Source organism: Pelophylax lessonae (genome assembly GCF_965119305.1).
Source record: "Pelophylax lessonae genome assembly, chromosome: 5".
Taxonomy (NCBI): domain Eukaryota; kingdom Metazoa; phylum Chordata; class Amphibia; order Anura; family Ranidae; genus Pelophylax; species Pelophylax lessonae.
The window spans coordinates 252023275-252039531 of NC_138772.1; the positions used below are offsets into that span (position 1 = coordinate 252023275).

At 47.1% G+C, this 16257-nt stretch overlaps 1 protein-coding gene across 3 annotated transcripts in view; it reads right to left on the bottom strand.

The window, feature by feature from the left end:
• MARCHF6 (membrane associated ring-CH-type finger 6) overlaps positions 1-16257 on the bottom strand; it is a 1229180-nt gene that overhangs the window by 185465 nt on the left and 1027458 nt on the right. For all 3 annotated transcript variants that reach the window (XM_082259541.1, XM_082259540.1, XM_082259539.1), the window contains one exon: positions 15151-15332. In XM_082259541.1, coding sequence (XP_082115667.1) covers positions 15151-15332 — 182 coding nt within the window. The remainder of the gene's footprint in view (positions 1-15150; positions 15333-16257) is intronic.

Consider the following 16257-nt stretch of genomic DNA (forward strand, 5'->3'; position numbering starts at 1 on the left):
ATAGTGGAGCAATATCAGAAAGGAGTTTCTCAGAGAAAAATTACAAAGAGTTTGAAGTTATTATCATCTACAGTGCATATCATCATCCAAAGATTCAGAGAATCTGGAACAATCTCTGAGCATAAGGGTCAAGGCCAGAAAACCATACTGGATGGCGGTGATCTTCGGGACCTTAGACGGCACTGCATCACATACAGGAATGCTACTGTAATGGAAGTCACAACATGGGCTCAGGAATCCTTCCAGAAAACATTGTCGGTGAACACAATCCCCCGTGCCATTCGCCGTTGCCAGTTAAAACTCTATAGGCCAAAAAAGAAGCCATATCTAAACATGACCCAGAAGCGCAGGCGTTTCCTCAGGGCCAAGGGTCATCTAAAATGGTCTGTGGCAAAGTGGAAAACTGTTCTGTGGTCAGACAAATCAAAATTTTGAAGTTCTTTTTGGAAAACTGGGACGCCATGTCATCAGGACTAAAGGGGACAAGGACAACCCAAGTTGTTCTCAGCGCTCAGTTCAGAAGCCTGCATTTCTGATGGTATGGGGTTGCATGAGTGTGTGTGGCATGGGCAGCTTACACATCTGGAAAGGCACCATCAATGCTGAAAGGTATATCCAAGTTCTAGAACAACATATACTCCCATCCAGACGTCGTCTCTTGCAGGGAAGACTTTGCAGTTTCCAACATGACAATGCCAGACCACATACTGCATCAATTACAACATCAAGAAGAAGGATCCGGGTACTGAAATGGCCAGCCTGCAGTCCAGATCTTTCACCCATAGAAAACATTTGGTGCATCATAAAGAGGAAGATGCGACAAAGAAGACCTAAGACAGTTGAGCAACTAGAAGCCTGTATTAGACAAGAATGGGACAACCTTCCTATTCCTAAACTTGGGCAACTTGTCTCCTCAGTCCCCAGACGTTTGCAGACTGTTATAAAATGAAGAGGGGATGCCACACAGTGGTAAACATGGCCTTGTCCCAACTTTTTTGAGATGTGTTGATGCCATGAAATTTAAAATCGACTTAAAATGATACATTTTCTCAGTTTAAACATTTAATATGTCATCTATGTTGTATTCTCAATAAAGTATTGAAATTTGAAACTTCCACATCATTGCATTCTGTTTTTATTCACAATTTGTACAGTGTCCCAACTTTTTTGGAATCGGGTTTGTATATACTTATGGACTTCAATTCTGAGGTCTTCTCTGTGTGGCACTTCTACCACCTTGAGGCTCTCCTTCTCTCTCTGCTCGCCATTCTGACAGTGGCTTATAGAGTAGGGCACGGAGGGGGTTGAAGCTGAATACGGGGAATTCATACGGAGTACCCTCACAATCTGGCTAGGACTGAATTGCATGATTGTCACTCCTGTTATATAGCATGCCAAAAGAAATGTGTTAAGTGGGGTGTTTGAAATAGTTGGATTGAGGCTATTCTTTCACACTGTTCTGAAATAATATGTGCTGTATGATGTCTGCTTCCTGTTAAAAGGAAGTCCTCTCTCCCTTGGGGGGAGGCTCACCATGATGAGACGTAGACTTTGGTGACTCTTGTCAATGTAAAATTATGTAATGTTTGCTGTTTTTCTATTTTCTTTCTTGATGTTTTTTTTTTTTTTTTTTTTATCCTTGCTGGGGTGGTTTGAGTAGGTTGGGATTGCTCTTCCTTGGGCTTTTTCCAACCGCCTCCTCACTTAGGTTGGTTGGCAGACTAGTTTCGGACACCAGTCGGAGCGTGTCTTTTGCAAATTTCATTAGCTACATTTAGATTTACAGAGAGGGTTGGACCGTCTACTTGACGGTCCCTCACTCTCATCTTTTTTCTTCATTCTCTGAAACGTTCCCTGATCTCTCCCCTCTCTTCATCCTCTTATCATATCCACCCCCCTTTTTATTTTCCCCCACATCCCCTTCTTTCTCAAGTTTGTGATAGAATATAAAGATAAACTCTCTAAGTGCAAAAGGTCTTAACATACAGGAAAAAATAGCATTTTTTGTAAGAAATTCATTTTTCGAAGTCCTCTGACAGTCGCCGCCCACTCATACAGTCTTCACTACTGGGTATTGGTCTTATCCACAAGAGTAAGCTAGGCAGAAGATTCTGTTAGAAACATTCACAAAAACTTTGCATAGACACACCTATAGGGGGCTGTCCCTCTGGTCCAATACCCCCCTGCTAGCAGCATTCCCAATTCAGTTTGGTAGCAAGCAGTAGATAGTCTATGAACCCCAAAAGAGGGGCGGGGGGGGCAATTGTCAGAGGACTCAAGAGAAAATAATTTTACGGTAAGTTCTTACAAAAAATTCTATTTTCTCTTACGTCCTCTGACAGTCGCTGCCCACTCATACAGTCTTCAATACTGAGATGTCCCAAAGCAGTGTAGATGTGAGGGGTGGGAAACGTAACCGTCTCAAAAGGCAACACAGCACCCAGATCAGAGAAAAGAACCTTATCTGAACCAGAAGGGCAACCACTGGTTAACAGGAAAGCTGAAAAAGAGTGAACAACCCCAGGAAAGCAAAATAACAAGGGGGAAAAACCCCAACAGGAGGGGACAGGCTAAAAACGCCCTGCCTCCCCTAGGGCACTGCCGCACTCAGAACTTTGCGGCCAAAGGAGGCATCTGCCGATGCCAAAACATCAAGTTTGTAAAATTTTGTAAAGGTGTGCACGGACGACCAGGTTGCCACTTTGCACACCTAGCTAGGACACCAACTCCTGATGGCGGAAGGCCCAAGACGCACTTACCGCCCTGGTAGAGTGCGTCGTGACAGGAAAGGGCGGAACCCGTTCCCTAAGCGAATAAGCCTGTACAATCGTCTGTCTGATCCATTTAGAAATGGTTGCCACAGACACAGCCATACCCTTCCGAGGTCCCTCAGGAAGGACAAAAAGAGAATCCGACTTTCTGAAGGATTCCGTAGACGACAGGTACACCCTGATCGCCCGGACTACATCCAAGGAATGCAAGGCAAACAAAACATAGGATGAAAATCGGACACCACATTTGGAAGGAAAGATTGGTGAGGTCGCAAGACCACGTTATCCCTATGAACAACCAGGTAGGGGGAGCAGCAAGACAGGGCCGCCAACTCCGACACTCTGCGAGCAGATGTGATCGCCACCAGAAAGGCGACTTTCTGTGACAGCGCAGACAGAGGAATCTAACTGATGTTCTCAAATGGAGGCCGTTGCAAAATGGACAGAACCAAATTCAGGTCCCAAGGAGGCAAGGGCGCCCTCCTAGTGGGAGCCAGATGATGCACCCCTTGAACAAAAGTGCGGATCAAGGAATTTGACGCCAAAAGGCGCTGGAAAAGAATTGCCAGCGCAGACAACTGACCCTTAATAGTGGTCAGCGCAAGACGCTGGTCCACACCAGATTGCAGGAAGTCTAACACCCTCATCACTGAAAAGGAGCGAGGATGGAAACCCTGCGATTCACACCAGGCGAAATAAGCCTTCCAGGTACGGTAATAGATCTTACCGGACGAGGCCTTCCTAGCCTTTAGTAGGGTAGGAATGACCGCCAACAGCCACGTCATTAAAGCCAGCGACTGTAAAGCAGGATGGAAGATCGGCCCCTGAGACAGCAGATCGACTCGCAACGGGAGCGGCCAGGGAGGCTCGACGACCAGTTGCATGAAGTCCGTGTACCAAGACCAGCGCGGCCAGTCCGGGGCCACTAGAATCACCAACTTCGGTTCCGAGATCAACCTGCGAAGGAACCTGAATAACTGAATCGGGGGGAAGGCATAAATCAGGTGATACCGATTCCAATGCACTACCAACGCATCCGAGGGGTCTGCCAGAGGGTCACGTGTTCTTGCCTCAAACCTTCCCACCTTGTTGTTTAGACGAGACGCGAACATATCCACGTCCGGGGATCCCCATCGCGCACACAGCATCTGAAACAACTCCGGGTGTAGGGACCATTCCCCCTGGTCCAGGGTCTGACGGCTCAGATAGTCGACCTGCCAGTTCTCCACACCTGGAATGTGAACTGCCAAAATCGCCGGGACCTGCGTCTTGGCCCAAGACAGAATTTTGTCCACTTCCTGGGCCAACGGAGCAAACATAGTCTGATCGCTCGCAGTTCCAAGACATTTATCTGTAGGGAGGATTCCCCCTCCGACCAAGTGCCCTGGGCAGAAAAATTGCCCAGAACGCCACCCCAGCCCGACAGGCTGGCGTCCGTGGTGACCACCGTTCATAACAACGGTCGGAAGGACTTCCCTTCCGTCAGAGCCGGAGACTGGAGCCACCACAGAAGATTCGCTCTGACCTGGTGGCTCAAAGATATCCTCCTTTCCAAGGAATGAGGATGCCTGTCCCACCTGGCCAGAATTTCCGCTTGCAGAGATCGTGTGTGGAACTGTGCAAATGGTATCGCCTCGAAGGCTTACATCATCAATCCCAGGGACCGCATGCAGGTACTGAGCGATGAGGATTTGTTGTCCCTGAGGGACCTGACCTCGTTCTGAGTCCGGAGTTTGCCCTCCGGCAGGAAGACTTTTGCTTGGGCGGAGTCCAGAACCATCCCTAGGTAAGGGAGGCGAACAGAAGGAGACAATGTCGACTTCTGAAAATTGATGGTCCACCCGAAGTCCTGGAGCATCTGAACCGTGGTTGACAGATCGTGCAACAGAATGGCACTGGAATTCGACCTTAACAGGAGATCGTCCAGATACCCAAGTATTGCAATCCCCTGCGCCTGCAACAGGGCCAGGACAGGAGCCAGCACTTTGGTTAACACCCTTGGAGCCGAAGCGAAACCGAAAGGTAACGCCACAAACTGATAGTGCTCCTCCGCGATTGCGAACCGGAGGTACCTCTGATGACCTTCGTAAATGGGTAATGTGTAAAAACGCATCCTTGAGGTCGATGGAGGCTAGGAAATCTCCCGGGCTCAGGGAGGCCACCACCGATCGGAGGGATTCCATGCGGAACTTTTGAACCCGCACGAAGCAGTTCAGAAACTTTAAGTCCAGAATTGGACGCACCTTGCCCTCCTTTCTGGGCACCGTGAACAGATTCGCGTAAAAACCCCGAAACCTGTCCTGATGTGGCACCAGGGCGATCACCCCCTGGGCGAGGAGATCCTGAACCGCCCGTTGGAGATCTTGGAAACGATCTGGGGTCAAAAAGATTTGAGGGAAAAAATCTGTCTGCTGTGCGCGATCGAAATTCGATCTTGTACTCTGATCGAATGAGTTCCTGAACCCATCTGTCCTGAATCTTGGCCAGCCAAGGTTCGGGAAAACAGTGCAGACGTCCCCCCACCCCTGAAACAGGTGAGTGCGCCCCTTCAGGTCGAGGTGGACTGGGCCGCCGTGCCAGTGTGGGCGGCTTTTGGCTTGCCCGTCCAAGGCTTCTTCTGGCCACCAGAGGCCTTGAAGGGTTTGCCCTTGTCTTGTGCCTTGAAGGCACGAAAGGACCCCTGGTTAGGTTTAAAGGAAGGGCCCCGCTTACCGCGGAAAGACTTGCCCCTGGATAACTGGGACAGCAGTGTGCTTTTACCCCCAGTGACCCCCTTAAACAATTCATCCAGGGAGCCCCCAAAAAAGGCGATTCCCTGCATAAGGGATGTCAGACACCGTCTTCTTGGAAGTCTGGTCGGCCGACTAGCTTTTCAACCACACGATACGACGGATCGTCACTGCGACCGCAGATAAGCGGGAGACTAAAGGGGCCTCATCCAAGGCCGCGTCACAGGTATAGAACAGGCTGAATAATTTGGTCCACCATCTCAAGAGTAGCAGGAGGGGTGGAATCAGCCACAAGGATGCGTCTCAGCACCTTAGTCCACTCCACCACAGCCTGAGAGACCATTACTGAGGCGAACACAGGTTTCATCCAGGAACCTGGCACCATATAGGAGTGACGGGTAAGAGATTCCACCCGCCAATCCGCCATGGTCCCTAAACACCGGAAAATCCTCCGCGGGCATCAGAATGGCTTTGTTTAACCTGGATACCGTGTGGCCCACCTTAGGGGCCACAGTCCAGCGCAAATCCGGAGACACAAAGGGATAACAGTACTGAAACCGCTTAGGCACCACAAAATTGCGCTTTAAATTGCGCCATTGTTCGTTCACTGTTTCGTGAAACTCAGCGGGACAGGGGAACACCTGAACCGACTTCTGGGATCTGGGGGTCCCAAAGGAAGACCGCTTACCCGGCGGGTGGGGCTCATCTTCTAAATGTAGCGTGTCTTTAACAGAGCTAATGAGCGCAGACATTGCAGCGCGTTCTCTGGCCGACCCGGAGGGGGAATCCTCCCCCTCCTCCGACAGAGGACTGAGACCCCTCAGGGGGTACACTGTCCGTGGCAACCATATCTAGCTACAAATCAGAAGATTGAGAAAGCCTGGGCCTTTTCTTAGAAGCCCGCTCAGACATCAACAGATCCACTTTGGATGCTAAAGTCGCAAGTGCAGCAGTAAGCGAGACTATCGCAGAGGATTCAGGAGTACCTGAACCCTCCACCAGGGAATTTGCTATCCTGGGACTCCATAAAACACACTTAGAAATTTTATGGCGCTGGCCCTTTAAATCGGCGATAGCGGCGGTTGACACCGCAATGAGTGACTAGCCTGTGCTACTAAGCATTGAAGGATATACTGCCAGCAGAGATATAAACCCGCAAACATAGCAGAAAAGCCCCCCAGAAGTGTATCAATACAATACCACACTGCCAGCTCGATCTGAGTGCCTGAAGAAGGGAAGTGATGTCACGCCACTAGAGGCCGAACATAGGTCTGAGCCACAAGAAAATGGTTGCCAATGTAAGTCTATGGGGGAGGCTCAGAGAAAATGGCCGCCGAGCACTTGGGAAAAACACATTGCCCACACTAAAGATGGCACCTGAAAGGGCGCCAATGCATTACAGAGAAAATGGCTGCTGCCCTTACATGAGGCCAAACAGCCTGCCCACACCCGAAGTGCGCGGCCCCGCGATTTTACACCCCACAAACATTTCTGAACCCCCAAACGTTGCATAAGCACACACAAGGGATTCAGGGACCCCCGCAAACCCCCCACACCGCGGCAGGACCACAATAGCGCCCCCGCAGGGACCGTGAGGGACACACGGGAACCATACAGACAGACATGAGGGGGATATCACAGACTCCAAAATAGACTGCCATCCCCATAACAGAGGCCCCACATACACCCCCTGACAGAAAATGCCATAGACAGAGGGGTAGCATGGTACTCACCGATCCAGCGAAAACGTGGGTGCCACTCTGTGACGAAAAGCCTCCCACTCTGGGTGGGGGTGCCGTCAGCCGAACAGGACGCTAGCAACACGCGGCGTACCGCAGTTGAGACATCCTAGCAAAGTAGCCACTCCGCAGGCTTTGTCCCTGAGGACAGGGACAGGCCATTTGCAAGGCCTGGGCGTATGCATAGCCTGCTAATGCTCAATGGCAGGCTGGGATTCCGTAAGGCTCTAGTACAACCAGTGCGATTGCCAGCTCCGCAAACGCTGTAGTCTTCCGAAGTCTGACTAACTAAGCGCAGGAACAAATAAAAAGCTATCAGTGTAAAGAGCTCCAGCCAAGGGAAGCCTGCCTACTCCTAACAAGGCAAAAGACAAACTGAATTGGGAATGCTGCTAGCAGGGGGGTAGTGGACCAGAGGGACAGCCCCCTATAGGTGTATCAATGCAAACATTTTGTGAATGTTTCTAAAAAAATCTTCTGCCTAGCTTACTACTGTGGATAAGACCAATACCCAGTAGTGAAGACTGTATGAGTGGGCGGCGACTGTCAGAGGACGTAAGAGAAAAGACATATGCTCTTAAACAATCTAAAACGCTTTCATGCTGATGTTGCATTTATTCAAGAAACTCATTTCAGAAATGACAAACCTCCTATTCCTAAAAACAGATTCTATCCTCCAACATATCATTCTACTAACAAATCTGCTAAATCAAGGGGGTCTCTATACTATTATCTGGCAGACACCTGTAGACCTGTCAAGCCACTCTCTCAGACCCTAATGTCAATTGATATTAGATGGAGACTTCAATGTCCCCCTGATCTCTTCGGTTGACACTTCTTCAAGCTCATCCTCTGTCCCTCCTGGCTGTAACAAACAGATAACACAATCAATACACAAAGCCCAACTAGTAGTTATCTGGCGGCTACAACACTGAGGAGATGAGATTACACATTCTATTCTTCCCCACATAAAATCTAGATAAGATAGCTTCATGCTATATGTGGCTCCTCTATTGGTGAAATAACATGGTTAAATCAGGCCCCCATTTTTCTGACTTACTCACTTTCTGAAGTACCATTCTTTCAAGACTCTCTTTTGGAGACTAAATGAAAGCCTTTTACAGATGGCAGAGGTTTTAGAAGAGATATCTAAAGAGCTATAATCCAGTTGTAGACAAATCACCGACTTACTACAATATAAAGCCAAAACGGCTTTACAATTTTGTCGCAAACTGGGATATGAATCAGGGAATAAATGTGGGAAAACACTGTCGGAGAACATAAATTGGCAACGTATATACCTCAGATTGTGTCCTCAAGCGGCCAAAAAGCGGTACTACCTAAGTAGATTGTACAGGAATTCAGGGACTTGTACTCCTCCTTTTAAAACCTACCAGATCATTCACCTCTTCAAACTCACATAGAAGAGTATATCTCATCGTCCCAACTTCCTAAGCTACCCTCTAAAATCCAAGCAGAAATGGAAACCCCTAAAAAATTAGAGGAACTTCTGAAAGCAGTCAGTACAGAGAAATTGGGAAAGGCCCCTGGCCCTGACGGCTTCCTCTTACAATATTATAAGACTGTTTTACCGACCCCAATATGGTAAAACTTTTTAATGCAGCTGAGTCAGACATGGTCTTTCCTAGAGATACTTTGAAAGCGTATGTCTCAGTCATCCCCAAGGAGGGTGAAGACCCAACTTGTTGTGGCAGCTATAGGCCCATCCCACTTCTAAATATTGACCTCAAGCTGTTCACTAAGATTTTAGCAACCCGTTTAGCACAACATCTACAAGACCTAGTCCATTTAGACCAGATGGGATTCATCCCCTCTGGAGAAGCAAGAGCTAACACGACTAAGGTACCTAACCTACTTCATGTAGCCAACACAACTCATACACCCTGTGTTTATATAAATACAGACGCCGAGAAAGAATTTGATTGAGTAAATTGGAAATGTATGTTCTTGGTTCTTAGACATATCGGCTTAAGGGACAACATGATGCAATGGATCGCCAAAATCTTTTCCAACCCGACAGCCCAAGTCAAAGCCAATGAAATTTTTCTGACCCTTTTATGAATGGAATGAGACAGGGGTGCCCCATTACCTCCCCTCCTCTTTGCGTTATCTTTGGAGCCATTTCTCTGCAAAATCCAATTAAACCGGGATATTCAGGGACTATCTGTAGGAGGCTTCCAAAACAAAATAACTGCATCCGCTGATGAATTACTCTTTTCCTTGACAAACCCTGTAGTCTCACTTCCAAACTTCCTCCGAGAATGTTAACTGAGCACTCTCTAACTTGAAATTAAATTTTAGCAAATCAGAAGCCATGGGTGTTGGGATCTCCCTTTTCCTCTTACCGACTTTGAAATCAAGCTTTAAACTAAAATGGACAGAATCAGCATTAAAATACTTAGGCACATATATCCCCTCCAAGCTAGCTCGTATTTACGAACATAATTTTCCACCCTATCTGGCTACTACCAGCACCTTACTAGAGAAATGGCATAAAGAATTAGACTCCTAGTTTGGCAGATGTAATCTACTGAAAATGTGTATTCTACCAAAATACCTCTACTTATTCTGAGCCCTAGCAATAACGATAACTTCTCATTACTTTATACTGGTACACACTCTTTTCATCAGGTTTATCTGGGCACATAAAAAACCTTGCCTCCCACGTCAACACCTTACCTACCCCAAACACTATGGCGGACTGCTGTCCAGAAATATTAACAACCAACACACCTTGGTAGATTCATTGATTGGCGCCGTCATTACAGTTTTAAACTCTGGGCACAATTAGAACAGGCACAAACGGAAGTTCTGTTAAAAGATGCTTTGTGGTGCTACGAGAATTTGCCACCAGGGTTGAAATCACACCTGCTACTAGGTAATACATTACGTATATGTTCTCAGGTTTGTGTGCAAGCTTCCCTCTCTTCCCGAGATTCTCTTTATTCCCTATTTTAGGGAACCCACAAATAGTTCCTGGCCTTAGATCTCATGATTTTATAGTTCTTCAGCAATCGGGTTATGACCAGGCATCCCACTTTTTAATAGTCAAAAAATGGCCCTCTATAGCAACATTGACAAGTGACACAGGCCTCTTTAAGCTTCCCTTTATGGAATGCTCTCCAACTGCATCATTTTCTACATTCTTTTCCGAAACGACAGTGTTTTGGCAGGCAATGACAACTTTTGAGGAGTATTGATAATGCTCCTCTGCGACCGCAAAGCGAAGAAACCGCTGGTATCCAGCGTAAATAGGGATTTGTAGCTATGCGTCCTTGATATCTATGGAGGCTAAGAAATCTCCCTGGTGTAGTGACGCCACTACCATGTGATTCCATCTGAAACTTCTGTACCCGCATGAAGCGGTTCAGAGCCTAGAGATCCAGGATGGGACACACCTTGCCTTCCTTCCTGGACACCGTGAAGAGGTATAAATAAAACCCTTAAAAACGTTCCTGAAAAGGAACCAGTACAATCACTCTTTGGGACAGCAAATCGTGTACTGCCCCTGGCAAGTCCCTAAACTGGACTGGGGATAGTTGAAGATATGGACGAGAAGAACCTGTCTGACAGGCGAGACTGGAATTCAATCTTTACCCATTTGCCCTGAATCAAGGAGATCCAGGGTTTCAGAAAGAAACAAAGACGTCCCCCCACCCCAGAATCGGGTGAGGGCGCCCCTTTGACTAGTCTTTGCTTTCCCCGACCACGGCTTCTTGGAACCCCCAGAAGATCTGAATGATTTCCTTTTTCTTGCGACTGGGAGGCACGAAAAAGACGTTTATGAGGATTTAAGGGAGGCCCCAGCCTAGGATGTGGCGCCTTGCCCTTTGGGGGAGATGAGTGCTCTTACCCCCTGTGATACCTTTGATCAACTCGTCCAGAGAGGATCCAAACAGCCTGTTTCCTGAGAAGGGAAGATCAGTCAAGGCCTTTTTGGAAAGCCTGGTCCACAGACCAGCTCTTTAGCCACACCATGCGCCTAATAGCAATCCCCACTGCCGACCCACAGGCCACTAACGGGGCTCAATCCAAGGACGTATCACACATGAACCCCAGGGCTGGAGCCAACTGGTCCAGTAGTTCCAACACCGCAGAAGGGAGCAGTTCAACTTCCAAGTTAAGTAACTTCACCCATTTTCCAAAGTCAATGAGATTCATCGTATGGAGGAGTTGACGGCCACCCTTAGAAATACGGAGGAACAGACATGGAAACGCTGGATGCCTTGGCTGTTCTTTACTGGCCCAGATGCTTACCAGCAGGGAGCCCCCTGAGCGATGACGCTATGGTGTCCCCACCTTGCCCTCGCGGCGGCCTGCCCGGGGGAACTGGTCCTTGCCCTCCTTTTTTCTGTCCTTTCACCCCTCACCCTTTACCTGCTACTATTTTCCCTTCTTTTCTTTCCTTTGTCCCGGCATTCGAATTTTTGCTACTCTACTTTGTGATGACTTTCCTAGCACTACTGAGTATGCTATACCTCCTGTATATCAGACGCGTCCTTTCAGGACGCCCGGGTGGGAGCACCCGGCTGCTATATGTATACACGCCATCTTGAACTCCTGTCGTGCTCCAGTGGCGCTGCATACTCCCACCTTGTTCTTGAAATGTTCAGTTGGTCCCATACAGTACCTATGTTCCTGATGCTGTTTGTGTTTTAATGTTTTTTTTTTTTTTTGCAATAGCACATACTTGTATGTCTGCTTTATGATGCTCGACTGACTGATTTCTATGTATCCACTTGTGCTGCTGTTGTATTCTGGTACTTTGTTCTTTTCAATAAAGGAATTTAAAAGAAAGTAACTTCACCCATTCCTTAGCAGCCTGCGCTACAAAAAATTCACAAAGGTAGTCTTTAATATGTAACCTGCTACCACATGTAAATGGCGGGACAAGGATTCCACCCGTCTATCCACGGGGTCCGCAAAAGTTGGAGACTCTTCCGGTACCGGAGTCGCTTTTTTCAACCTGGACACTGGGGGATCCACTTTTGGTTGTACAGTCCACCTAGTGGACACTGCCTCCGCAAAGGGGTAATGGCGTGCAAAACGCTTAGGCACCAGTAACATGTGATTAATGCCGTTGTTCATCCACAATAGTATGAAACAATTCTGGACAAGGGAACACCTTGCCCGATTTACAAGATTTGCAGGAGCCAAAAAGACACCTGTGTACCCAGCGCTGTGGGTTCATCAGCCAATTTTAAAGTTTGCCGTACTGAAACCATCAGAACTTCCACCAAAAAGCGTTCCCGCGCGGCGGCTGAGGAGGACAGGACCTCTTCACCGTCTGAATGCGACGACACCAACCCCTCAGGGTGGTCTGTGTCTGCGGGAGCCATGTCTATCTCAGAGTCTGAAGACCCTGCTGATGGAGGGGAGGGTGGAGGGCGTTTGTGGCTGGCAGCGCTAGCAATGACACAATCTACCTTGGACATCAGATGGCTGAGACTGTGAACCAGAAGGTCCCACAATCAATCCCAGGGGGTCTGCAGGTGAAATATTATCCTGGGACTCCATGTTACACTTTTTTAAAATATTTGGGCAGCGTTTCTTTAAGACCAGGTTAAGAAGTGATCCCACCGCTACAAATTCAGGCTCACAATCCTTGGTTATTATAAGATAATAGCAGAGAGAAATGAAGAAAAACCCACGGGGAACCCCAGGAAAACGTTACCAGACCAAAGGAGACTTCCACCATGATCTATGCAAAAATGAAACTGACTGTACAGGAAGAGGAAGAGAAAACTCAGCCTCTATATTTAAAAAGCCATGCCGCATGCTTGTCCAGCCTATGGACCTCAGAAAAATGGTCGCTCATGTATTCTCAATGGGGAATTATAGAAAATGGCTGCCCATATAATCTAATGGGAATATAAAAATTATGATCCACAGCAAAATGGCAGCCCCCCACGGCGCGCCATGTAGTTTCAGGATCCGGAAAAGGGGGCCCAGAACAATAGACATCAGAAGGTCCCTGACCAGGGGCCCGCACAGGACAAGTCACCCCCCTCAAATAAGAGCCACAACGGCCGCATTATTACTGCCCTCCCAAGGTAAAAACCTACTAGGGGTAGGGGAATGCCGAGGGGTACACTGGACTAGTCCTCTCTGGTGCCAGGGGAACCAAGGGAAGGGCCCGCATCTGCCTGCGAGACCGCCAGGGGTTTTTTGGGGGGACAATTTACTCATCATACCACGGTACCAGGTGGGTGCCATTCTGAAACAGATCACCTCCCACCCGGGATGGGGGTGCTGTCAGCAAAGGGGAAGCTGCGACTCAGGGCATTCCAGGTTGTGTGCATCCCAGCGAGACGGTCCACTCGCAGGCTTGTCCCCATCCATCGGGGCACTGTCGTGGCAAGGCCTAGTTCTGGACTATAACCTGCTCACGCTCGCTTGCCAGGATGGGAGACCTTAAGGATCTAGATTATCCAGTTTGAAACCAAAACGGCTGTTAGTTCCTCTGGATCTTAGTCCTCAGGAACTAACTAGTGAAAATAAAAATAAAAAAAAATCACAAACTTTACCATAATAGCCAAGACCGAAGTCCCAGCAGGAAGCTAGGTCCTATTCCTTAAACTAGGCAGAAATAAACTGCTTGATGATAGCAGGATGTGTAGGGTTATGCCTGTAGGGACAGCCCCCATAGGTGTGGTTAAGCTTTTTTCCTGCCTAGTGCCTATTCCTGATGGGAGGAGCATAACCCTATAGTCTCTGACTAGATGGAGCTACATCTGTCAATGAACAATAGAGAAATAAAATAAAAAAAAAACTCTCTAGTAATACACATCAATGTGCAGAGTGACTCCAAAGGCTCTGTCATAAGGAGATGGATTGGGGACAGTGAAAGACGGGGGAGCATAAGAGAAGATAAGCTTAAACAGCCTTTTTACACAATCCTGAGGATTAACCCCTTAGTTTCCACAGTGAGTATAACACGCATGCTTTACTGCATATACAGACTAAGATTACTGTTGTGGGTTTAGTAACACTTTAAAGCTTTCTATGATCTGTAAGATGTCATTTGGATCTAGTCGCGGTCTGCCAATTCAACTGAGACTGTAAGTTATAGCTATTTTGCCACAACTGGATCAGTTATAGAGATTACGCTTTCAGTGGTTAGATTGGAGGGGCAGAACATGAAATGCATATTTATCACTTGTGTGGCCACATTTGGTGTTTTGGCACAAATGAAGGTGAAAGTTCATCCTTTTGATAATTATTAAAGGAGAAGTTTGGCCAAAGCTTTTTTGGCTATACTTCTTATGTAGGTCACAGGAGTGTACTTAGTTCTTCACTCCTGTGACCCTAAATAGCCCGCTGTTGGCTGATGTCACAGAGCAGGTGCAAGCTCCGACATGATCCTGACCAGCAGCTGGCTCAGCCTCTCAGCTTCCTGCTGAGTGCCTGGGCCAGCACCTTCAGTCCCCTCCACAGCCCAGTGCTCACCAAGAATCATGGCTCTCTGCTCACAGCGAAGGAGAGAACTGAGGGATTAGCGGTCATTGATGGCTCAGTTCTCACTGCAGAGCCGGCGGGGGACAGATGCAGAATCGGATTGATGCTGCATCCACTTAGATGTCCATACTACTCTTTCAATCGTGAACACTGTAAATATTGTGGCCTTTTTTATTTATTTATATAATTTTTTTGTGAGTCACTATAAAGATATCTTTGGTGGATGAATATTTAGGAGATTATAGGTGTCTGTCTCGAGTTATTAGATTACGAGAAACAGTTATCTTTATATATTTTCCTATATTATTGCCTGTACATGGTGTTTAGAGTTTTAGTTTTAGTGTATTTTTAGTAACTAAATCTCTAGCGGACCACTGCACTATTTTTACTTACATTTTTATACAAAAGCCCTGTTACCTATCAAATACTCACCATAAGAGACCATTCTTTAACTTTCAAAAGAATCACCCGACGTCCTTGAGGCATCCACGAAACTAATACAGTTACCGCTCGAATGGTAAGCCAACAAACATAGAGGCCACAGGCAGCTGTGTAAAGTTCATGTATTTTTGCAGTTCCAGTCCAAAATGACATTAGCCAGCGTCCTACAAATACTTCACATGTACAAAAGAAAAAAAGAAAAAAATCCATCAGTTACTTGGAAAGAAATTTGCTACAGTAAAAATAAATTTTCCCAGCCTAACCTTTGGGAAAAAGCTAACCTATAAATATACATATAAGTAAATATATAAAAGGACGTTGTTTTATCTGTCCAAAAAAATGTGTATATCAGTCTATACAGTTCTGGGATTTACATTGCCCTGCCAAATGACACCTCCCTGTGTGGCAGGTCAAAATACCCTTTTTATTTCACTGCAGTTAAGTACTATATACATGTCTTGTCCCTCCAATAGCTTGTGACTGGACAGTGAAAGGAGAAGAAGCACATTTAGTTAAGGATAAGTTAACCTATTGTAACATGTTACATCAAATACAATTGCCCAATGGCGCGGTTTATACCTGGCGAAACCAAAGTCATGAAATGCTCATAGCTTCCGGTATCTTAGGCCATAGAGATGATTGGAGCCATTCTGGTCTCTAATCAGCTCTATGGTCAGCTGACGGAACCACTGGCTGCAGTCTCGGGTTACCCAGTGGGACAGGAGAGCCAGAGAAAACTTTGGAAGGTTGCGGGAGGGAGGGGGTGTCCCCTCCCACTGCTTGTAAAAGCAGTCTAGCGGCTAATTATCTGCTAGGATTGCTTTTACATGAAAGCTGACCTCTGGCTGTAAAAAGCAAAACCAGAAAGCGTGTGGTATGCCCACCATTGGACCTCCCAGCATCCACCCACTTCTAATGAAAGGCATACATACAATGTTCTTTTTTTTTCCTTCAGCCATAACATAGCTGATTCCCCCTATTCACATCAATCGAAGTGGATGAAGAAATCTCTGCCAAAAAAAGTGTTAAAAAAATATGGCGAAGCATAGGGAAGATCCGCCCTCTGTATCCACCTCATCCCCTATGCTTTGCTGTATA